Source organism: Colias croceus, chromosome 7 (genome assembly GCF_905220415.1).
Source record: "Colias croceus chromosome 7, ilColCroc2.1".
NCBI lineage: Eukaryota > Metazoa > Arthropoda > Insecta > Lepidoptera > Pieridae > Colias > Colias croceus.
In genome coordinates, this window is record NC_059543.1 from 880,263 (window position 1) to 905,551 (window position 25,289).

The following is a 25,289-nucleotide window of genomic DNA, read 5'->3' on the forward strand; positions in this document are numbered from 1 at the left end:
CAGAACGAGACAAAATACTGATTCCCTCTATGAAGTATTCTCTATTCACAGCTAATTAAGTACATATTTATATTATCTCTATGGTATAGGCAATATTCCTTTGTCTCTCTCTATCTCTCATATAAATCGCACATCACAGCCTCCCCTCTAATATTCATTATCCTCATCAAGTTCCCCCTCAGTGGAATCGACCCCGACCTCCTCATAGTCCTTCTCAAGCGCTGCGAGATCCTCTCTAGCCTCAGAGAACTCTCCCTCCTCCATACCTTCGCCAACGTACCAATGTACAAAAGCGCGCTTTGCGTACATTAGATCGAATTTGTGGTCGAGCCTGTGGGAAAGACATTGTTTTAATACACAGATTTGAGTATCCAGATATAAGATATAATAAAACTGGAAGTCTGTTTGTTATCCGATTTTCACGCAAAAATTACTAGACGCATTTTGATGAAACTCTTTCGTTATATAGCTTTGAATATTATTTAATTTGAATTTGAATTCCTCTAATGAGAAGACATTTATTTTATACCATGTGGTATGTATTTATTGTAATTGTACTAATTGTATATTATATCTAATAAAGTTGTTTAAAATCATGTTGTCGAGCTTTTATTTACACTCATTTTTTAATATTCCTACATATAAAATTGTAGAATGAAAAGTGGTAAATTTTTAATCAGCATAAAACTTTAGCACGACTATCTGACATTTACTTCACAAGAATACCTCTAAATATACATATATCTACATAATTGGTAATTACATTGCATTACATCGTCATTTCACACATTAAAACGAAGAGCAACAGATATCTTGATTTTTGGTCTAAATAAAAAAATGTGTATATGTGTAATATACCTGGCCCAAGCCTCTGCAATGGCGGTTGTGTTGGACAACATGCACACAGCGCGCTGCACCTTGGCGAGGTCGCCGCCCGGCACCACCGTCGGTGGCTGGTAGTTGATGCCCACCTATATGATAATTATTATATGAATATGAAATTAATTAAGGAAAAATATTTTTAAGCTATTGCATAGCTTCTATCGCGGGCCTTGATCGCGGGGACTGAATCCAGAAATTGCGAAAAACCTCACGCTCCCCATTCCGACAGGCACGGAGGTGTGGCTTGAAGGCATAGCATGCAATAGCTTTACCGCGGCAGTCCCCGAGTGCCACACGTATATTATATTTTCATAAATTACATGAGAATTACAAAAAGCACTAACTTTGAACCCAGTAGGACACCAGTCCACAAACTGTATGGACCGTTTGGTCTTGATGGTCGCGATGGCTGCGTTCACGTCCTTTGGTACTACGTCACCTCTGTTGAAAATCATTTTATTAGAGTTAAGCAAAGAAGTGGCTGAAAAGTGGCTGAAGATAAAAATCTTTTTTTAGGTTCGAAATTGGAAAAGTTAATTTAAGCTCAGACAAATTTTCTTCATGAAATTATTAAACATTCATTCTTCAAACTTTATGAAGTTAAAAACTTTACACATAGTTATAAAATGATCAAATATTTAAATTATTAATAAGGATTTGAATACAAACCTGTATAACATGCAGCACGCCATGTATTTGCCGTGACGTGGGTCGCATTTTACCATCTGCAATTACAAAACAAAATTAAAACAAATCTAATAGAAATACAAAGAATCTAATTACACAACAAACAGGAGTTTTCAATCAGTACCTTTTAATTTTATAGCCAATATCAATTTATTATTTCAGGATAAAGTTTTATATTTCAAACTATGTTACGATACCAAACTAATCTAACTACCTAAGTCGTATTCTATCATACATAGGTCGACTGAATAAATTTTCCATTAAATTTTCTTTTACCTCGGTAATATTCCAAGCTGAATTAAATTTCTAAAGCATCATTAAAGTATAAGGTACAAGGCTCGAAATCTTGAGAACGTCATAAAAGTTATGAGGGAGGCTTTTGGATCCCAGCCAGCGGAATTAATATTGCATAAGGACCTATCTGCAATGCGCATATTTTATTCCAAGCAATTCCAAGCTTAGGTAAATTGAATGTTTTTGTAGCTTTCTCTCTTAGTTTTTGTATCTTATGGTATTCTTGACAAAATGACTATTTTGAACTATTATCGATTCAACTTTGTTATTTTATCATCGTTTTAAAACAAATATGTATCTATTGAACAATTTTATGTTGAGTATCAATGTGAAAAATAAATATATAATGTAAGCAAGAATGCCAAGATAATTATGATTTCGACCGACTGATAGGTCTTCCATACTTTTGATAAGACCAGTCTCAATGTGAAATAATAAAAAGGGTTCAGGACTAAGCTTATCTGTTTCTAATAGATTCGCAGTCTGTTCGCTTGGTAAGCCAGCTCGAATAAAACTTTCTAGCTATCTTTCGATCCTGGTAATCGCAATTCGAATAACTATTAAATTTCGTTTTGGCAATAAATATTTTATTTATGACTCACCTGGTTAGCCGGCTCGAAGCACGCGTTAGTGATCTCAGCGACAGTGAGCTGCTCGTGGTACGCTTTCTCCGCGGAGATGACGGGCGCGTAAGTAGCGAGCGGGAAGTGTATACGCGGGTAGGGCACCAGGTTCGTTTGGAACTCCGTGAGGTCCACGTTGAGGGCGCCGTCGAAGCGGAGGGACGCGGTTATGGAGGATACGATCTGTGGAATAGTGCTTAGGTTAGTGTTAGGTTAAGAAATTGTATCAATGCAGATTGCATAATAAAACAACGTACTATTAACACTATTATTAAAACAATTGCAATGTTATAACTTTAAAAGTAATGGTAAAAGGTGAGCTAACATCATTAATCATCAGGTAATTAATGTATTTAGTATATTTTATAGGTACCTATAAAGGGAAATATAACGTAAGACGATTTTTGTTATAACTTACAATTAAAAAGTAAAACGATAAGAGATACTTTGTTTAATGAAAGATCAAAGAAAATAGAGCTTTGAATGAGAATTAGTGTTTTAGAACAACACTTTAAAAACCTAATCTTAAAAACTGGATGAATTTCTCTAAAATTAAAATCTCTACCTTTTAAATATTTTATTTTTGCACTACATTTCCATTATCTGATATATCTTACCTGTCCTATAAGCCTATTCAAGTTGGTGTATGTCGGCCTCTCAATATCGAGGTTTCTCCTGCAGATGTCATAGATGGCTTCGTTGTCGACCATGAAGGCGCAGTCCGAGTGCTCCAGCGTTGTGTGCGTCGTGAGAATGGAGTTGTAGGGTTCTACTACTGCTGTTGATACCTGGGGAAGAATATTAGATTAATAAATGAGAAATTTAAAGTTTTAGTGTGTGATTTTCTATGATAATGGGGAAATAAGAAGTCGGCCGTCGGCTCGCAACCATCTTTTTGAGGATACCTTGGAAGGAGTAAATTCCGTAGTCTTTCGATGAACACGCTAGTCATTCAACAATATGCCGCTCTGTTCAAAGGGCTATGTTACAATCCGCTAACTAATTGAACTTTGACTGATACTTGTTAATTTAACGTTCGACCTAGTCATTCAATTAAATGTCGTCATTCAATTAACACAGTAGTCTTTCTATCAAATAGCAGATCCAACTAGATGAAGTTGACAAGACGGGGACATATTCAAAATTAACTATCTCCAAAATTAAATATAATAAATTTAGATACAAATTAGTACACTTACTTGTGGTGCAGGGTAGATGGAGAACTCCAGCTTGGACTTCTTCCCATAGTCCACGGAGAGGCGCTCCATCAGCAGGGACGTGAACCCGGAGCCGGTGCCTCCACCGAACGAGTGGAACACGAGGAATCCCTAGACACAGAGATAAAACATCAGTTACTAGTTTCCGCCGGATTTACTCGCGTTGTCAAAAACAAAATATAATATTCTTATTTCCACGACAACCAGGCTGTGCTGGTCAAAACATAATGTAAATCGGTGATGTAGGTTTTTGAGTTTATCGCGAACAAACAGAAAATTTCAGCGGAGGACTCTACGTTATATTATGTATATGTTATGTTACAAAATATTATATCCACGACAATATTCGATACCATTTGAATGCAGAAACAATTAATTAACAAATCAACTTAGAACTAAGCCTTTTAGCATGATAATAGCTAAATTAACAAACCTGCAGTCCAGTGCACTGGTCAGCAAGTTTCCTGAGCCTATCCAACACGACGTCAACGATCTCCTTGCCGATGGTGTAGTGGCCCCTCGCATAGTTGTTGGCGGCGTCTTCCTTGCCAGTGATAAGCTGTTCTGGGTGAAACAACTGGCGATAGGTGCCCGTGCGGACCTCGTCTAGACGTGGAAAAAATTATGTATGAGAATGAAACGGTTTTTTAAAGGGCTCTATATTTTATTAGAGAGCGATCTGTCATCTGATATGATGATGATAATTATGATGAATCGTTCTCGCTTTTACGTGAAGCTGAATAGATAATGCAATCGAACTTATACTTAAAAAGAATACGCCTAAAAGTTGTTGTCAATATCAATGTGTGTCTGTGTGTGTGAAGCTCTACATTCTTAATTTTATTGATTGTTTATGGCAACTGGTAAAAACATTTAAAGAAAAGAAATTTCATTATTAAATCGGACATAACTATGCAGAATCTGAAGCAGAGCAAGTCTGCGAAGGTTAATTAAGTATTGCACTCAATCAATGCAATTAAACTTCATTAAGTAGAATGTCTGTACGCAAATCAATCAGAAAGCCAAGTAACTGCATTTCTAAATTAAACTTTTCATCACAGAAATTCGCTTCAGAAATTGCGCCAACTAGGTACTTAAACAATAGCTTGAATATATCACAAACTAGGCTCTCGTCCCGGCTCCGCACGTGTTTAAACCGGGATAAAAACATCACAAAATACCTATGTTAAGGGATAACGTAGGATTATGTTGATAAAGATTTTAAAAATTGGTCCAGTAGGTTCGGAGCCTTTTCAATACAAACAATCAAATCTTTTCTCTGTATAATATTAGTATAGATATCTATAACCCTTCTAATTAAATTCTTTCAGTAGCAAATACCAGGAATAACTAACGACCAGCACATGTGGGCAAAGCGAACAAAACAGTGATTCCATCAGAAAGTCAAGTGGCAGTTAATGAGGTGGAATGTTCTGCAGACTGCGTAATTGGATTTGTCGGGCCTGTGTTGATTACTGGCTTTTAGTGCATTTTTATTTGCAATTGTTTTATTGATTTAGAAACAGGTAAAGCAACATTTAATTATCCATATTGTAATAATTATTAATAACTACAATAAAGTGTAGAGGCGCTACCATAAACATAAACATTTAAAAGTCTAGCAGTCTTTCGTTGTTTCGCTCAAGTGTTCTTCACATTATTATTCGATAGTCGTACAATAAAATGCTCATCTATTACTGTACTGTACTATTATATAATTATAATATCTAAAACATAATAGAATTTGTTAATATCGAACCAGTTGATCTTACTTAATATATTGAGTCGGGTCGTAATTAAAAATCATTACATTCCTTTTCATAATTTTAAAAATATAGATATTGTAATATGTTTTCAGTTTATTAATTACTTTGTGTATTGTCATCATGTTTGTCTATGTCTAGTCTCCCCTATCTGGAGGGTAATTTTTTCGTTTTATGTTTCAGCCCTTGAGACGATTCATTATTTTTGGGACTCGGTACTTAGTCATGTATAAAGAAAACAGTGGTTCCGAAAGGGATGATTTTAATTAAAGTTCGTGTTTTTGTTGTTTCTATATTGAAAATTTTTAGATAAAAGTATGTACTTATGTTTAAAAAAATATGTGATCTAAAATATAAGTTAATCAAAGTTAACAGACAGAATTTTCTTTATCTTCTAATATATAAAAATCAATGCCACTTTTCGTTGTAATTCCATAACTCGAGAACGGCTGAACCGATTTCGATAATTCTTTTTTTATTATATTCCTTGAAGTACGAGGATGGTTCTTATGTAGAGAAAACGTTAATATGTACCACGGGCGAAGCCGGGGCGGACCGCTAGTAGTTATCTATAACTAAAAGAGACCGAACATTTCGCTTCTATGCAAGCATTATTGTCTCTACAAAGTCAGGCTACTATATATAGGTAAGTACAATATAAGCCATATATAGTCCTATTCTTCAATACAAAGTCAAACAAAAGCATCTTATTAAGAACAAGGCAAGATTGAATTCATCTCGTGAAAATTTAAGTTCTTTGAGCTTGTATTCGCTCTGCCCCGCAGGCATGCTCCCGTTTCTCTGAATTTTCAATCTAGGCTGGAATAAGTAACCTAAATAGCTGGGAATGAGGTCTTGAATAATTGAAGTTAAATAAGCTATGTAAGTTTCAGAATACTTAAAATATATTTAAAATGTTACTCGAGGCTAAATAGTTTCGAAGGAAAAAATGTAGCGCCTTCAAAAACTTATATTTAAGTAAATAAGTAATATGTATTACTTATTTATAAAACTCTGAATGGGAGCTGGCTATTCTAAGTTTAAACTTATATAATTTAATATAAAACATTTTTAATTAAAATTCAATTAAAAGTTAAGTGTAAAGAAATCTCGTAAAGAATTTTCTTCAGATTCTTTGCAAAATCTCATCGTCTTAGCTAAGGTCTTAGCATGTAGGTAACGGGCAGACGGGCGGCGGAGCATAGCATTATATATAGTATATTATGCAAATTATTTTATATACAGCCGCATGATATGTTATGAAATGAATCAAATACAGTCGTAATTATTATTGGTCATCTATTTTTTTGTAGGCGTAATCTGACACGCAAGTATTTGCATTGTTATTTGTTGCTTCTGAGAATCTTAGGCGTGGGTTTAGTATAATGCCGACGTTAGAAGTAAAGTTTTTAAATTAAAAACCTATAATTTCAAAAAATAGCACTTCTTAATGTTATTTATATTTATGTCAATAATCTAATAGTCAATGTGGATAGCTTTTTTCTATATACGTAAGTAAATTTTGAAGAAATAAAGTATGTGAAACTGAAAGTTGGCCGAAATAAACGTGGATTGAAAGCTTTCCTGCTTGTAAGCTGTTTTATAACTGTTTCAAACTAGAAATAATATTTATGTAGGTATTCAAAAATATAGGCAATATTATTGGAAACGAATACAGCCTGACGAAATTTTCTTCATCGTTCATGAACGACATTTTTATTTAGGCAATCGTTTATTATTATTTCATATTGAATTATAATCTGTATTCTATACTAACAATTACGGATGAATTATGAATAGCATACATTGATCGTTTTTATAGGCTATTTATTAACCGCAGTGAATATTATTGCGTAGGTATCATAGACTATACATAAATGGTAGGTACTATGTTATTTTGAAATAGAAAAACATCGTAGGTACAAATTACCTATATTAGATACATAATATAAACTGGGAAACAATTCAAATGTATTCGATAAAGATTTTAATTTGTTTAGAAAAAGATAAAAGAGCGAAAACTATTATTTTATTTTTAAAGCCTCTATAATACGAACTAAGTATCAGTAAGTAATAACGCCATCATCACTAAAACAATTTTCCCTTTAACTGTAGTAGGTAGCTAAACATTGTAATTTGATCGTAAATTGTGTACATTTTCAATGTTTCGATCGACGGGTTTATATTTGTGCTTCGAGTGATGAAAATAGCAATTTGATGAGTTATAACGTGGCTATAGGGTTGTCACCTGTTATTCATATTGAGTTTAATAATATGTATAAAATTTCAAAAAGCTACATATGCAATATGCATATAGCTGTTTTAAATTTTAATGTATATTTCGATCATTTGCCGAAATTAATTAGCTAATCGTAAGATTATTGGATTTAAGTACATATTTAAACAGCAAATTATTTTTAACAACATGAAACACTAAGAAAGAAAAAATGTCGAATAATGTCTCCAAGAAAGGCATCGTTTTCATTTTGCTTCTCTAAGCAAAAAAAAACATCATCAAGAACTTTTTTGTTAGCAAGGCATTTTTTTTTGTTAGCAGCCCTGTCAGCCAGATCCTCGATTTAGGTAAGTACAGTGCGGAATATAGACGTAATGACACGTTACTGTAATAGCTGCCTCTTGAACAAGTTCAATGGTCGTCTTATCTAACTTATAAGTTCTTACTTCAAGAGCACACTCGTATGATTCGAGCTTCGAGCTTTTCGGGACTATTTTGGGAAATGTTACAGGCATTAATATGGGTAATATAATATAATAATGTACATTCAATTATGATTTGTCGAATGGCTGAAGTTATTAAACAACTTTTCATAAGTGTGCTTTAAGCTTTTATCACTAAAGGTTTCGACGTTCATCGTCCTATAGAATTTGTATAATATAATTTTCTATGAGCCTTGTGAAATGATTTTAAAAGTTTACATTTAGTATTCTGATTATATGTTCCTACTTACTAGATACATATATACTTACTATAAAAACTCCAGACAAGCAAGTTATTTGTGGTCATGATTATTACAGCGCACTCAGCTTAGAAAGCTTATTTAATTCTAAGTTCTCTAAGTTTTTTTACATTCGATTTAGAAATCATTATTCATGATGATGCAGTATTTTTTCACTTCGATGATAATTTATATTCAACTGGTTTATTTTATTTTACTAGAGACTTCTAAAATTATATCATAAACCCAAAAAGCTTCAACGGGAAATTGTGTCAAATCTTTAAAAGAAAAAGGCTCCAATGACGAAAGACGTAAGTATAAAAATCTTCATTTTTTATAGGTATGTCAATTTTTAACTGACTTTATAGCATAATATTGCTCTATAAAATCATGAAAGTACTCTTACTAACCCACTTCAGTAGGCTCCAGATCCACGAACACAGCCTTCGGCACGTGCTTGCCCGCGCCGGTCTCGCTGAAGAACGTGTTGAAGGAGTCGTCTCCGCCACCAGGCGTCTTGTTGTAGGGCATCTGTCACTTACCCACTACAGTAGGCTCGAGGTCCACGAACACAGCCCTCGGCACATGCTTGCCCGCGCCGGTCTCGCTGAAGAACGTGTTGAAGGAGTCGTCTCCGCCACCAGGCGTCTTGTTGTAGGGCATCTGTCACTTACCCACTACAGTAGGCTCGAGGTCCACGAACACAGCCCTCGGCACATGCTTGCCCGCGCCGGTCTCGCTGAAGAACGTGTTGAAGGAGTCGTCCCCGCCGCCCAGCGTCTTGTCGGAGGGCATCTGCCCGTCCGGCTGGATGCCGTGCTCCAGGCAGTACAGCTCCCAGCAGGCGTTGCCGATCTGCACGCCGGCTTGCCCGATGTGGACTGAGATGCATTCCCTCTGTGGGCAAATAATTTGTTGTATTGAGGTGGTTCTTTTTTATTCTTGGTGATATGTGAACAAGATTTGTTGTAGTGCAGAAGGTTGTCGTAATAAATATTGGTTATAATAATATAGGTATTGATTTTTTTTTTGGAGAGATGAATTTTAATTTTAATTATTGATTGAAGATTATTAATCTTTATAACAAATAATAATGTTATTTAAAATGTTTTTTTAACAGGTAAAATTAAAGAGGAAGGTTAAGAAAATAAAGAGCACGCACCTACACGTGTGATATTATGTAAATTAATCATCAGTCCGATATTTGGAATAGAAAATTGAAACTCATAGTAATAATCATAGATATCGGCCCATCTATACTTTATTTTACATTTCAAATCGAACTATATTCCCATGGGTACAAACAATTATACACCACTATTTTTTAATCAGTACAAAAAAATTTACAGGGTGTTAAGTACCTTTAACCAATCATATTTGTGTAAGAAATAATTAAAAACACTAACAAACAGAAATGTCCCAAAATTGTCCACATAAATATGTAAAAATTGTTAAACCTATTCTTAGTCAATGACCCACACTAGGTATTATGTTGTAATTTTCTAGCGTACGATTTCGAATAGGTCCGCTGCACAGCTCCATTGATAAATTCCGGCAAACTCGCGTCGATGCTCGCCATCCTTCACCCCGCCAACCCCTTTCCCTCTGTGGCCTGCGCCCGCGTCGCAGTTCGCACTTCGCACCCCAACGCCGAAGGCCGAACGCGTTGCGACAAACAGTGCCTAATAATTGTTAGCGGAAGTGAAAACTTGCTTTTTTTTCGTACAATATCATATCAATTCATATCACGGGATTATGTACTTATGCTTCGTGCGTTCTTTTTGAGTGGAGAAAATGCGAGTGCAGCAGTACGTACCTATGTACAGATCGATCGATCGATCGATCGTCACATGTACGAACCGTGGTAAATGCTTACCAGCAGGCGTTGTCACAAAATGTTAACGTGTAATGTACTAGCATATTTTGAAGAGGATCCTCGACGTAGTACGAATGTCGAATAACGCTACGGTTCATGAATTTCTCACAGCGGAGTTTGGAAGTCAGTGGATCGGTCGAGGCGGGCCTGCTGCTTAGCCTCCTCGCTCACCTGATCTCACACCCTTGGCCTTATTTTTGTGGAGTGAAATTAAGTGAACAAAAGTGAGCCGGTTAGTGTCGAACAATTAAAACAGCGCATATTGGATGAAGTGAAAAGACAAAAAAACGTACCTACTTCTCTCGTTAAAAACAATTTAAGTAATAAAACGTGCACGTCTGTGTATTGATAATGGTGGTGGACATTTTGAAGGACGATTATTATTGAAATACTTGTAAGGTTAGTTAAGATAATTGTAAATACCAGCTGATTCTAACTTCTTAAACACGCCAAAATCGTTTTTTCTTTCAATACAGGTTAGGTATTGTAAAAACAGCTGATTCTAACTTCTTAAACACGCCAAAATCGTTTTTCTTTCAATACAGATTAGGTATTGTAAAAACAGCTGATTCTAACTTCTTAAATACGCTAAAATTCGATTTTGATGTTTGTTTTGTAATTACATACCTCTTATTTAAAGTTATTTAAGCCCGGATGAAGTATGAAGGGGAGATTTGAATTTAGGAAATTAAAATAAATAAAGTTAGTAACTACATCTCTTGTTTCATTTTATTGCCCAAGGTTAGGTAATACTATCAGTGAATAAGTGAATGAACTCTGCAATGTGTCTATGATTTTAGTGAGACTTTCTTAAATAAACAAATGATTATATCTTTGCTATTTATCGATATAATGTAATTCTTACATCATATAAATGATAATAAAGTATTCGCTAACATGTCCTTAAAGTTTTTGTACTGATTAAAAAATAGTGGTGTATACACCACTATTTTTTAATCAGTACATAAAATTTTACAGGGTGTTAAGTACCTTTAACCAATCATATTTGTGTAAGAAATAATTAAAAACACTAACAAACAGAAATGTCCCAAAATTGTCCACATAAATATGTAAAAATTGTTAAACCTATTCTTAGTCAATGACCCACACTAGGTATAATTGTGTTGTAATTTTCTAGCGTACGATTTCGAATAGGTCCGCTGGACAGCTCCATTGATAAATTCCGGCAAACTCGCGTCGAAGCTCGCCATCCTTCACCCCGCCACCCCCTTTCCCTCTGTGGCCTGCGCCCGCGTCGCAGTTCGCAGTTCGCAGTTCGCACCCCAACGCCGAACGCGTTGCGACAACGGACAAACAGTGCCTAATTGTTAGCGGAAGTGAAAACTTGCTTTTTTTCGTCGCGTTTGTTTACGTTTTTCCCGGTACAATATCATATCAATTCATATCACGGGATTATGTACTTATGCTTCGTGCGTTCTTTTTGAGTGGAGAAAATGCGAGTGCAGCAGTACGTATGTACAGATAATAGTACCTGAGTCCCGAACGCTCGATCGCCAAATGTACGAACCGTCGTGGTAAATGCTTACCAGCAGGCGTTGTCACAAAATGCTAACGTGTAATGTACTAGCGTATTTTTAAGAGGATCCTCGACGTAGTACGAATGTCGAATAACGCTGCGGTTCATGAATTTCTCACAGCGGAGTTTGGAAGTCAGTGGATCGGTCGAGGCGGGCCTGCTGCTTGGCCTCCTCGCTCACCTGATCTCACACCCTTGGACCTCTTTTTGTGGAGTGAAATTAAGTGAACAAAAGTGAGCCGGTTAGTGTCGAACAATAATTAAAACAGCGCATATTGGATGAAGTGAAAAGACAAAAAAACATACCTACTTACTTCTCTCGTTAAAAAACAATTTAATAAAACGTGCACGTCTGTGTATTGATAATGGTGGTGGACATTTTGAAGGACAATTTTATTATTGAAATACTTGTAAGGTTAGTTAAGATAATTGTAAATACCAGCTGATTCTAACTTCACACGCCAAAATCGTTTTTTCTTTCAATACAGATTAGGTATTGTAAAAACAGCTGATTCTAATTTCTTAAACACGCCAAAATCGTTTTTTCTTTCAATACAGAGTAGGTATTGTAAAAAACAGCTGATTCTAACTTCTTAAACACGCCAAAATCGTTTTTTCTTTCAATACAGATTAGGTATTGTAAAAAACAGCTGATTCTAACTTCTTAATTTATACGTCAAAATTCGATTTTGATATTGTTTGCTTTGTAATTGCATACCTACGTACCTATTTAATTTATTGTAAAAAAGTAATTATGCCGGTCCTAAGCCCGGATGAAGTACCTATGAAGGGGAGATTTGAATTTAGGAAATTAAAATAAATAAAGTTGGTAACTACATCTCTTGTTTCATTTTATTGCCCAAGGTTAGGTAATACTATCAATGAATAAGTGAATGAACTCTGCAATGTGTCTATGATTTTAGTGAGACTTTCTTAAATAAACAAATGATTATATCTTTGCTATCTATCGATATTATGTAATTCTAACATCATGATCACGACAATAAAGTATTCGCTAACATGTCCTTAAAGTTTTTGTACTGATTTAAAAATAGTGGTGTATAAGTACTTTATAAATGAAAATATTCAAAGTGAAATAGTAAAGAGGCAATGCAAATGCACTTAGCATGAAATGGGGCGGAAAACGTGCAGACCACAAGAATATGTTAATCACGTTAATGCATCAACACTTTCATTGGAAATATTTTATATTTACATTTTATAGCAGTTTCTCCGGATTTAATACGGTAGGTATATGTATGTTGAATATGTAATTATATAATTAATCCTATTAAATTAAACTATAGAATTAAGTGTATCAATTTTCAATAGAGCTTTTAAGGACAAGACTTTCTTTAGTTGTTCTTTTTGTAATCTGTGACTTTTGAAACCTTAAAATAGGCAGGTCAGCTTAATTTGAATTTAGCGTTGACTAAAATACCGGGGTAAATTTTAGTCAAATCGTTCATTATTAAGAAAAGACCTAACAACTTAGTACATGAACTTTGACATAAAAACAGGGGTTATTCTATGTCATTACACGCATAACTTTACAGAAAATATCTATACATCAGCTGTTCAAAGCTAATCGTTCCGTGCGTGACGGTAATTTGTAAAGCACAAGATTAGGGTTAAGTTCAATGAACTTCCATTACAGGACTGAAAAACGCCGTGTCAGCCACGAATTGCCTGCCATGATATGTTTATGATTATCATAAATGTGGAATGGATACGGTATTAGTTTGCGTCTATAGGAAAGATGATAATTGTAAAGCCTTAAAACTGGCATTTTGTTTTGTTTTATTGTTAGACTGTATATATCAAAACAATGAACTTATTGTGATGAAAAATAACCTTAAAGGTGTTTTCAAAACTTATGTTCAGTGCTGACGTACCAGGGTTTGCATATATTCGTCATAGAGCAAACGTCTCACTCTATGTACCTATCTTTTAAGTTAAGAAAAAGAAGTTTTAATTAGAAAAATTAAACGGGGAAAGGTCGGTAGTTATGTACCAATGACTTTACAAACTAAAAGCAAAAGACAAAAATATTAATCATCATGACGCATATTTCTCAGATTTTCGAAGATAATCTCAAATGGATGCAGACTGGGCAAGCTATTAATGTAACATCATCATTCGTTACACATGAACAAACGGACATGCTTGGTGAAGCAGCTGGTTTGGATCTGGTTTCATATCACAAGTATCAATACCTGCGACGTCGTAGCTCTGCCTTCTGAGATATAAGCGGAAATAACTTGTCTTCGAATTGAAATAAGTAGATTAAAAAAAATCTAAAAATAGGTTTCTAAACGAATAATACACACGATTTTGTTAAAGATCGATAAAAATAACAACAAACAGGCTGTTTGGATAAATGCTTACATTTTTTGAATACAATGAATACAAATAGATGGGAATCTATGAAATTATTCATATGAAGCATATACTTATCCTTTGTTTTTCTGTTTCCAGGGATTTTCCCCTTTCATGTTATACGGTGGTTTTGTTACTGATGCACGCATAGATGGTAGTGAAGTTATTTTCAATTACAATGCAGTATCGATTACTTTGATATGGGTATTTTCAGTAATACATTCTAATTTTAAAGTATTTTGAATTGTAATCATGTAGAAAATTTAATTTTAAAGTGAAACTTTTATTACATCGTCTCAAACTTTTTGGTCTGTGTAGCGCATGTCGCGTCACGCACGATACGTACGATAATTATCCTACAAATACGATAATTTTCAGTTAAATGTCTATACTCTATTGTGTGAAAAAAAGTTTCACTTTTACCGTGGTTTCATAAAACCACACAACATTTTTTTTTAGTTAGCAAGCAGATTTTGAAAATAGGAATTTACAAGTACTTCATTTATTTTTATGTAATTATAAAGAACTTATGAGACTATGCAAATATCAACGCATTAAAAAAAACATTACCTATCTCTTTTTGTCATTTTCATTTACCCATAACCCAAGTCCCAATGTTACTGTAACAAGTATCATATTAATTGAAACACACCAATCGATCTAGACTACATGCAGTCATTTTTTCTAAAACGTGTTAAATTATTAATTAAATATACCTATAATTCCATACATATTATATCAAACACTCATTCTAGCTTAACTTTAAAGGACACTAGAAGAATACAATTGATAGGAAATGGCCCAATATTATGGGAATGCTTCATTGGCTGCGCAGGCGCAACCAGCGGCCTGCTAAATCCGTCTTTGTTTATACCCGCTCAAGTGGAACTACTTCTGTATTACTTGAAGATTTATTGATCTGAATTAAACATTTGTAAACCTATCTATACCTTCAAAACTATTACGATATTAGGTATAATAAAAGCTTCAAAGATCTTCTTTAAATAATTTATAATTTCTTGTTATGAAAAATGGTCTGAAACTGAAAATGAAAACATCTGAATTACTGAAACTATAATCCTAAGCAATAATCAATAAAAATCAATCTTAAAAGGTCATAGGTACTGAAAACTAAACTAAAACTTTACCAAGTCATTTAACAAACGAAACATTAATTTACATAAAACAAATTGTTTAACAATTTCAATGCAGATCAATCGATTTATTTCCAAAATGGAAACACACCCACACTTATTCGATTGAAAACGATTACATACTTAAAAAACATCTTTATTGTCAATTGTTTCACAATTAATGACATCAATTTTCTTTAACAACTCTACTGTTTGGGAACACATTTTAAGAGCTTTTTATTTGCCAATTTACCATGACATAAAAAGAACATTTTAGTCAATAGATATTTAATTGGAATCTATACTAATATTATAAAGCTGAAGAGTTTGTTTGTTTGAACGCGCTAATCTCAGGAACTACTGGTCCGATTTGAAAAATTATTTCGGTGTTAGATAGCCCATTTATCGAGGAAGGCTATAATATATCATCATGCTAATACCAACAGGAGCAGAGCCACGCTGATGAAACCGCGGGGCGCAGCTAGCTACAACATGAAGTGAATCGGTACCTAGGTATTATAATTCTATTCCAAATATTTCGGTGAAATGAACTTCCAGAATTCCATAATTTACCACAATTTTGACACTAGATCGTAAGAATCGAATTAACCTAGATCCAGGTATTAATTTGGCACAGTAACTTAGCCTATTATGTTTCTACATTGATTGATGATATCGTTGGTACCACACCGTGCTACGTACAAGAGCAATTTTTTAAATCAGACATTATCGGAAGGCAGTTTCATTATGAGAAGTTTACTTAGTTTACTTAGTTTTTTCTTATATAAAATATAGTTTGTGACGGACATGTGTTTAAAATGAGTTTAGTATTTTAGCTTTAGTCAATTTATAATGTTAATATGGTGTATGGGTATTTAGAAAACTATTTTTTATTATAATGATTATAAATAGGATCTTACCTCGTGTGTTCATAAGTTTTGAGACGAAATAAAAGTTGCATATCTTTTGTAATATTTAACTTATAATTCTAAAATTTATACAACATATTAAGTCAGTAATAACAAACAATAAACTTTCAATTTTACTCAAAATGTCCACCCTTATTTTTTATACAAGCCCTCAGACGATTTGGACAGTCATCTATAGCGGCACGAATCTTTTCCAATGGAATTCGCTTTGCCTCTCGGACAAGAGCTCGCTTCAGTGACTCCAAGTTTCGGTGGGACTTTCGGCAGGCCCTGAGCTCTAATTCAGTCCATAAAGAATAATCCAGCGGGTTGAGGTCTGGGCTGGAGGAGGGCCATTCGTTAGCCGCAATGAAGGCCGGCAAATTCTCCTTCAACCAAGCTTGGGTGGTTTTTGCCTTATGAGATGGCGCTGAGTCTTGCTGGAAAACCCAATCCTTGTTGTGAAATAAAGTATGAGACAGGGGTTTCACAACAGGCTCTAAAATATCACTTTGATAATTCTTGGCTTTCACCTTGACACCTTGTTGGCAGAAATGCAGCGGAGTGACACCTTCATACGAAACTCCCCACCATACCATCACACTAGCCGGATGATGAGTACGCAAGACATTCCGTGCAGAAGGTGGGACGTCCTTGCTACTTTTGGCATACACTTTATTGTTTTGTCGGTTGAACTTTTCTTCGACAGTAAAGATTTTCTCATCAGTAAAGAGTATTTTCCTCGCATCGTGTCTCCTAAGCAGTATTGGAGAACGTTCGCGTCGCAATTTACGAAGCCGGTCGTTTAAAAAGTGAATTTTCCTACGGCTGTACGCCTTTACCTTAAGATCATATTTTAGTATTCTGTTGATTGATACGCGCGAAATATCAGTCTGCAGTGCGAGTTTTTTCTGAGTGCGACATGGATTTCGGCGAAGTCGCTCTCTGATGATTTTGATGTTCGCAGGCGTCCTCACAGAGCGTGGCCGGCCACTTCTTTGGCGATCTTGCAAAGAATTAGTCTCCTTGTATCGTTTGATAGTGTAATACACGAAGTTACGGCTCACACCAAAAATTTTCACCTCATGGAAAATCTCCATTGGGTTTTTCCCCGCCTTAAACAGCGAAATTACGGTCGCACGTAATTCTTTAGTTCCCTCCATCACGAGAAAATTGAAAGAAATGAATTTGAAAATCAAAGGAATTAAGAGTAAACATTCCAAATTCAAAATTGGAAAAAGAAAAAAATATCAACCAGTGACATTTTATCTCATTTTTTAACTACAAAGTTCGTCTCAAAACTTATGAACACACGAGGTATATTAAAAAAAAAAACTATTTTTCCATACTAATATAATATTATAAATGCGAAAGTAACTCTGTCTGTTACTCAATCACGCCTTAACTACTGAACCAATTTGCATGAAATTTGGTATAGAGATATTTTGATACCCGAGATAAAGGACATAGAATAGGTTTTATCCCGGAAATCCCACGGGAACGGGAACTATGCGGGTTTTCTTTCTTCTGCGCGGGCGATGCCGCGGGTGGAAAGTTAGTAAAAGTTTGATTATAATAATTTAAGTAAATTTGAAGTCTTATTATGAATGATACATAATCACGGTCATAATATTATTATAATAAGTTAGATAATTGAAAAAATAGAAGAAAGTATATTATGATATGCTGCGTGAACATTATAATCGTAGGTACACTTACAATCAAATTACATTCGTGGTACTTAAATATATCATATTTAAAATGGCCTATGTAAGGTAAAATGACTACGATGACTAGAAATTTCTGGAAATCGTTTCTACCACTTTTTTAAGCGCCAATATAATTATATAAGATTAATGATATTTGAAATTTACAAAAACACGAAACAAAAAATCATTTTAAAGGTTTGTATGGCAACAAATTAAGAATTTATTTAGTTTAAATATCATAAATGACCGTAGAGCCAGGCGCTGTTATAAATGAGTCTGAGTCAGCACATTTTTTCTCTAAAGAAGTAAAAACTTGGCTTTGCTTTTATTTAATAAATGGCAAGTATATTAACAAAGCGACCCTTGACTCGATTTAAACGACTAAAAACACGTCATTGAAGTTGTGTTCATTAATTATTTCTGAAAGATTTATTGTATAGTATCGAATTAACATGACACTTTTGGTTTGTGAATTAACATGACTTTTTTAGTGACTTTTCTAATCGTAACAATTAATCGTGTAATCGTTTTTATGATGTAGCAACATTAAAGTAGTAGAATATAACAAATATAGATTCATTAATTTGACTTTATATTTTAATTATCCTGCTAATAAATGTAATATTTCAAAAAGTTCTTACAGTTGCATTCATTCCATACTTCAAGATATTTATTCCATAAATTTTCAATTTCGAAACAAATCTTATTGATTAACAATTAAAATGTTAGCTCATCGTATGCATTAAAAAGGGCTGTCAAAAATTCATTTCATCCTACCTAGACTCATTACAAAGCCCTTCATGTAATAAGAGCACTCCCTAGGTCTAACAGTGTAGATACTTAGTACATACGCTTCCGATGCCCTAAAAGCCCTTTCCACAGGGGCGAAGCACCCTACATCGAGGTAGGGTTACAAGCCCTTACGTAAGCAAATATTACGGCTTTTTATTTGGGAACGTAAAGAGTGTAGTTTTAGGATGCCTAGAATGTCTGAAGTAAAGGGAATTTTTGCATAAACCTAGTAGGTATTTGATAACATAGTGGTATAATTTTTAAATTTATATTGCTAGTTTAGAGATAGATTTTGTTTTATAATTTATTTTAACTGTTTAGTTACTGATTAGCAATATTCGCTTTCAATGTGATTCGAATCAGGATATTATTATGTACCTATTTACCTAAATAAAATACTAGATTACAATCTGGAATACAGTAAGTACCTACATCCTAGATAAAAGCAAGGCTAGTAAATACTAAATAGCATGTTAGACAGCAGTGACTTAAATCCAGTGTTTCCTGTAGGTGCCCTGAAAACGTCCAGTCAACCAGGTTATCGGAATACCTATTTACACGAAATTAATGGTCTTCCTTGGTTTCTAGTTATTTTCTTTACACAAAATTCGTAGGAATAATTGAAAGTATTTCTAGGCACTTGAAGACTGGTCATTTATGTTAACAAAGGTTATTATCATCACTACATAGTATAAAATAAAGTCGCTTTCTCTGTCCCTATGTCCCTTTCACCTTTGTATGCTTAAATCTTTAAAACTACGCAACGGATTTTGATGCGGTTTTTTTAATAGATAGAGTGATTCAAGAGGAAGGTTTTAGTATATAATTTATTAGGTTTCAGACAAAGCGGGCGAAGCCGCGGGCGGTAAGCTAGTATTGAATGAAGAGCTCTATAAAAGTTTTAGCTCGATTCAATTAATATCATAATAAGATGCTTTAATTATACATATTTATTACTTCCTGATCCAATTTTATCAGAAAATTACTATCTAAAGATAATTTTATCAAATTTTACTGTCTATGTAGTTATTTGAGACGAATATAATCTGCGTTTTGTATAGAACAACGTAACTAACACTTAGCCAGACAAATGAAGATAATAAAACACGTTTATTTATCTATAATTAAATCAATACATCATTGTTTTATGCAGAAATGTCTAGGAACAAATCGCTATCAAAATCTACATTACTGCAAGCCAAGTTATAGAGCCGAGTTCAATGTACTCTGTTAATTCCGACGTCGGAGTAACAATACAAAAAACATCATAAAAACTGACAATAGTGAATCGAACTTAACACTTTATTTGGTGGATTACAGGAATGTTAAACTCTTGATTTGTACTAAAAATCAGTTAATTGTTTATCATTAACAATTTTACAAACTGATTTACTTTTAACTTAAAATATAAAGTACATACCTAATTAATATTTCCTGTGAATAGGCAGGATTTTAAATCCGATCATATTATACATTTTATACTTGAAATGAAATGAAATCAAAAGTAAGCTTTCTAATACATATCTATCTCTGTTCTCTGACCCTATGTCTCTAGACTCTACTTTATGAGACTATTTTCTTACTACGTACTACTTTCTAACTATTACTGTGTACTGTGTAGTATACATTACATGTAACTATGTAACATGTAAGTTTATGTAATTTATTTATTTTATTTATTTCTTTATTTCAGGCAACAAATGTAGTTACAGTTAAAGGTCTTAATACCGATAACTTAAAACTACGGCCCATATGAACGTTAAACTACTAAAATACTAAATTAATAGTAATACCTTACTACCCTCTAGTTTAACATACATAATATATGTGCACTAGATACGTTGTCCTTTGAAAATATTTAATAAGAAAAGAAGTTGATGATAAGGCTACTATTTCAGAGGCATAAATAGTTTATAACAACGTTGCTACCGACACCCATTGTGGTTTTTGTCCGGCACGAGACGCCTGCTGACAAAAAAGGCAAAAACATTTCATAATAACTATTGTCCGATGTGGCCTGCCGCAGTCGTGAACATTGTATTCTAACGCTATGTAGTTTTTTTACACGGTAGTCATAAGCGAGCGAAAAAAATTACAATTTTTGGAACGCAAGAGTTATTTCTGGTCGCTAAAATTTTATTTTCAACCTGTTTTATTTTATTAAAAAATAGTGTTATGTTTATGTAAATTTTGCGGTAAATTCTGAAAAAGATGCAGGCTTAGGTATAGTAGTAGGTAATACATATATATTATGATAGGTTCGTAGGTTTATGTATTAATTTAAGTACATACCATTTTTTACTTTTTTGAAAAGATACATCAATGAAATAGAATGTACATGTAGTATCTTTATCCAATACCTTTGGTTATTATCTAAAAGCTTAAACGATCGCGTTATTTATAAAAAAAACTGACATTATCCATACTAATATTATAAATGCGAAAGTAACTCTGTCTGTCTGTCTGTCTGTTACTCAATCACGCCTTAACTACTGAACCAATTTGCATGAAATTTGGTATAGAGATATTTTGATACCCGAGAAAGGACATAGGATAGGTTTTTTCCCGGAAATCCTACGGGAACGGGTTTTTCTTTGAAAACGCGGGCGAAGCCGCGGGCGGAAAGCTAGTTACCTATAAGTAAGTTAGTATAGGATATTTACCTACAAAGATGTTACACAATAAAATAATGGTTTAAAAATAAATAAAATACAATGGTTATACCATCTGTTTACATTGTATAATAATTAATATGAATCAAATAACGCGGAATATCAAAACAAAGTGAATAAGGATTTCTTTGTAAGACTTTTAATTTGAGACATTGATTTCTTGAAACTCTGAATCATTGTAACAAAGATATCTATTTTGCCTACACTAGGTACATACGGCTGATCTAATACGTAACAACTAACAATACAACTTTACAGTTTAAATTTTAGTCCCTACAAAAATAATCATTTATCCAGAAGATTATTTTGATATTTTCGTGAATATATAACTACCTACCTAATTATTTATTTTTTCTGACTATTCATAACAATATAGATGATAGATAACTTAAGTTGCTTATCAAATGATGATGATAACTAAAAGGTCACAAGAAATAAAAACGTAAGTGATGTAAAGTTTGTCATTGATATTTAAAAATAATTAAAACTTTTCAATGAATACCATTAAAATATCCCAACTATCCAGAGGTTAAAAACCTCGTAAATTGGATACAACGGATAACCGCTGAATAAATATCTGGAATAATTGTAACTGAATCCCAAGTGACATGCAAATAGGGATGAGTCACAGGGAGGGGCTGGTGACGTCACTCGAAGCTTCCAAAAGCTAATTATTAAAATACTTAGGTATACGAAGTATATGTATTAGTAGATGTTAATTAAAGCTTGCATCTGCATTTTTTATTATAGCTTAATCACTACATTATACAGAAGAGATCTGTATTCTAGACAAAGCAGGCGAAATCGCGAAGATAGAGTAAAAAAATAAGAGCTAATAACGTACTTTATTATCTAGGTATTACATATATTATAATAAAATATAGGCTCGGTTTATGATATTAATTAATTAAGTTACGCAAAATACGACCTTGTTGATATTTTGGCGATAGCTCTACTGTAGAGCTTTCAGTGGAATCACTTAGTAAACTTGTGCAAATAATTACTTACACACAATTTTTAGAAAAATATTAAATTGTAAAAATGTAACAGATCTTTCACGTTATTTTAATGTGACTATAATAAAATAATAATCTCTAAAAAAGGACAGCATTTTAATTGACCGATATTATGTGATATTATTTCCCAGTCTCAATTATTTTATGAAATAACTTGACGCAATTTGGACGCAATACAAAAGCTTATTTGTAGATAGTTAATAACACACTTAATCGATATTTCTTTGACACCTTATTCAATATTAATAAAAGGCATATATTATGTAGGAACGTCCATAATATTATATTAAAGTTTTCTATAGACAAAGTCGTGCTACTGTACCTAATAGTTACCTAATAATAATAACTTAGGTATGGATAATCTGATAAGCTCACACCCACGTATTGTCTGTAGTGTAATTATATGTGTATTTATATATCTATTTAATTGATTAAAATAGCTGAATATAAAAGCTTGTACGGCTACCAGAGAGCTTGTTTTATTGCGTCGCATGTATTTTAAATATCTTTCTAAATTCTATGATATATCTACCTAACCTACCCTAAATGTATTTTTTAATATTTTTTTACCTCTTTCTTTTCCCTATTGGAATCAGAATAATGAAAATAGAGTTTTTTTCTTATTTACATAATATTTCGGGACGATTCGAAAGTTGAAAGCTGTTTCTGAACAATAAAATTGTCAAATATTTACCCGCCAATTCTTCGTTCAAAGGTCACTGCACTGACCGAAAACGTGTTGGATGCAACTTATATCGTTGGGTCGATATCTTGCAAAAACTGATTAAACGCTTTCACGCGACAATAAATTATTGTAAAGTACAGTTAGGTTTTATCTGTGGTGAGATATTGAAATGACATTTTTACTTTATTTTTTACTGCTAAGGCTATTGTTGAATAATGTTGCCAGTATATAAGGAACAACACTAAAATTATTGACGTTTTTATTAATTGCATAGGGACCACAATAGGGACTCTGTCTAATAATTTCGACTCTATATACATTATAAAATTAATTACAAAATAATGTTCTATGGAAATGCGAATGTATTGGGAATTAAGTTTAGTTTTTATGTGTGGAAAAGATAATTAAACATGATACAAATTTTCATCCTCTATTTTATCCCCTTGGGGGTAGAATTGATCAAAATCCTTTCTAAGGGGCCGCCGCGCCACCGTCCTAACACTTATCCGCATGCCAAATTTCAGCCCGATCCGACCAGTGGTTTGGGCTGTGCGTTGATAGATCACTTATATCAGTCACCTTTGAGATGGATCGATAGATGGATCGATTGCATAAAATTTCTTCACTGAAAAAACTTCGGAAAACTTTTTGATGAGTTAATAGCGTGGTTACCTACAATATCAGAGACATTTCGAAAAAAATGTTTTTTTATTTATTTTAATTTCTCCACTTTCCGATTTATTGTACGTATATAGTGAACCCCTCAATAAGGCGGTTGCATAAACAATAGCTGCATTGTTTGTCACGAAGTCTGTCTGTATGCATTGTGTGTTCGGGAACTAATTGCTTATTCCCGATCTAATATTTATCGGCTTGAATAAAACATGCTTCAAGGAACAAAGGATCAAGGAATCGGTAAGAGCTGTTCTAGGATATAGTGGACTTTACAAACTTGGCAAAGCATCAGGGACAGACTTTGAACTTTTTTTAAATATAACACTTGTAATATCAAAATTAAAACCAAAACATTAACCCGTACATCAGTACAGAAAAAAAAATAGATAAAATAAATGAAACGAACGAGCGAGGATATCAAAATTAAATCGCGGTTATTAAATTGCGGTTAAAATAATTAATTAACATTTATTTAATTAAATAAACTTCGTTTATAAACGCTGTTGAATTGAAAAATACCGCTTGAAGTGATATATTTACTTTTTATACAATTTTAGGGTAAAAATAAGAAAATAAAATTACTTAAGTACTACTCATTTTTTACTGTTCCTTCGTTCCAACTACGGTCGGCAACTAATATTGTTTTTCAATTGGCATCAAATAAACACATCTTAGTATAATACTTTTTTATCCGAAACTTATTAAGCTTTAACGGCTCGTTGAAATTAGTTTGATCAGTCAATCGCGAAATTGGTATTGAGATTCCAATGTAATTTTGCAGATGACAGAATAAAATAATTAATTTTTGCAAATTAATAGTAGTTTATCACTTATTTACGAATCGATTGAAATCTATCGATAATATTATTATATCACCTATTGCGCTATTTAATTCATAAGGTGAAGTTACTAGCACATACAAATGATACAAGTAGGTAGTTTAATATTTTAGATGAATATAATTATTCATATATACAATGCCAAAATACCTAAAGGTACCTACTTAACTACAATAAGGAATAAAAAATATTTTTTTTAATTTTATTTAATTTAATTAAAAGGTAGAGCATAGTAGAGCACCTAAATATTACTTTATATTTAGTACAGTATATTACAAGTAATGATAAAACATTTTTATAAGCTTTTCACAATTAAAGAGAAAATTAATTTACGTTATAATTAATTAATTAAGGTACGGATTTATTATAATAATTATTTTGCCAGTTTTCTAGTTTTCCTATTTAATAAAGGTCTGCTCTAGATTTTGAAAAATTCAAAGGACTCGACAATATTTTATATTAAGTATAATGTTATGTGATATTATTTAATAAATAAATATTTTTTGAAGCCTATTTTCTATTTTTTTTTACTAACTAAAAAAAAGTTAACTTACCATGTTGCTTTAGTTTTTAAGTCTTGTCAAGTCTTGAACAATAAGAGCGGTTTTGGCGTGGCGAGTTCGCTAGGCAACGCACCGGGCCGGA

At 33.2% G+C, this 25,289-nt stretch overlaps 1 protein-coding gene across 1 annotated transcript; it reads right to left on the reverse strand.

Moving 5' to 3' along the window:
• LOC123693082 (tubulin alpha-1A chain-like) lies at nt 1-25,289 on the reverse strand. The gene is made up of 10 exons (XM_045638035.1): nt 25,199-25,289; nt 9,098-9,320; nt 4,137-4,309; nt 3,686-3,814; nt 3,104-3,274; nt 2,466-2,669; nt 1,552-1,607; nt 1,227-1,323; nt 859-971; nt 1-331 (listed from the first exon to the last, which is right to left on the reverse strand). Exons 1-10 carry the CDS (start codon nt 25,199-25,201, stop codon nt 148-150), a joined length of 1,353 nt encoding a protein of 450 aa, XP_045493991.1. The 5' UTR covers nt 25,202-25,289; the 3' UTR covers nt 1-147.

Bases quoted from the DNA above. Each gene is read 5' to 3' on its own strand.
- LOC123693082 (XM_045638035.1), bottom strand. The intron at 3,275-3,685 runs GTAAGTGTACTA...ATTCTTCCCCAG, and splicing joins CCATCTACCCTGCACCACAA to GTATCAACAGCAGTAGTAGA. The intron at 1,324-1,551 runs GTTTGTATTCAA...GATTTTCAACAG, and splicing joins GCGTGCTGCATGTTATACAG to AGGTGACGTAGTACCAAAGG.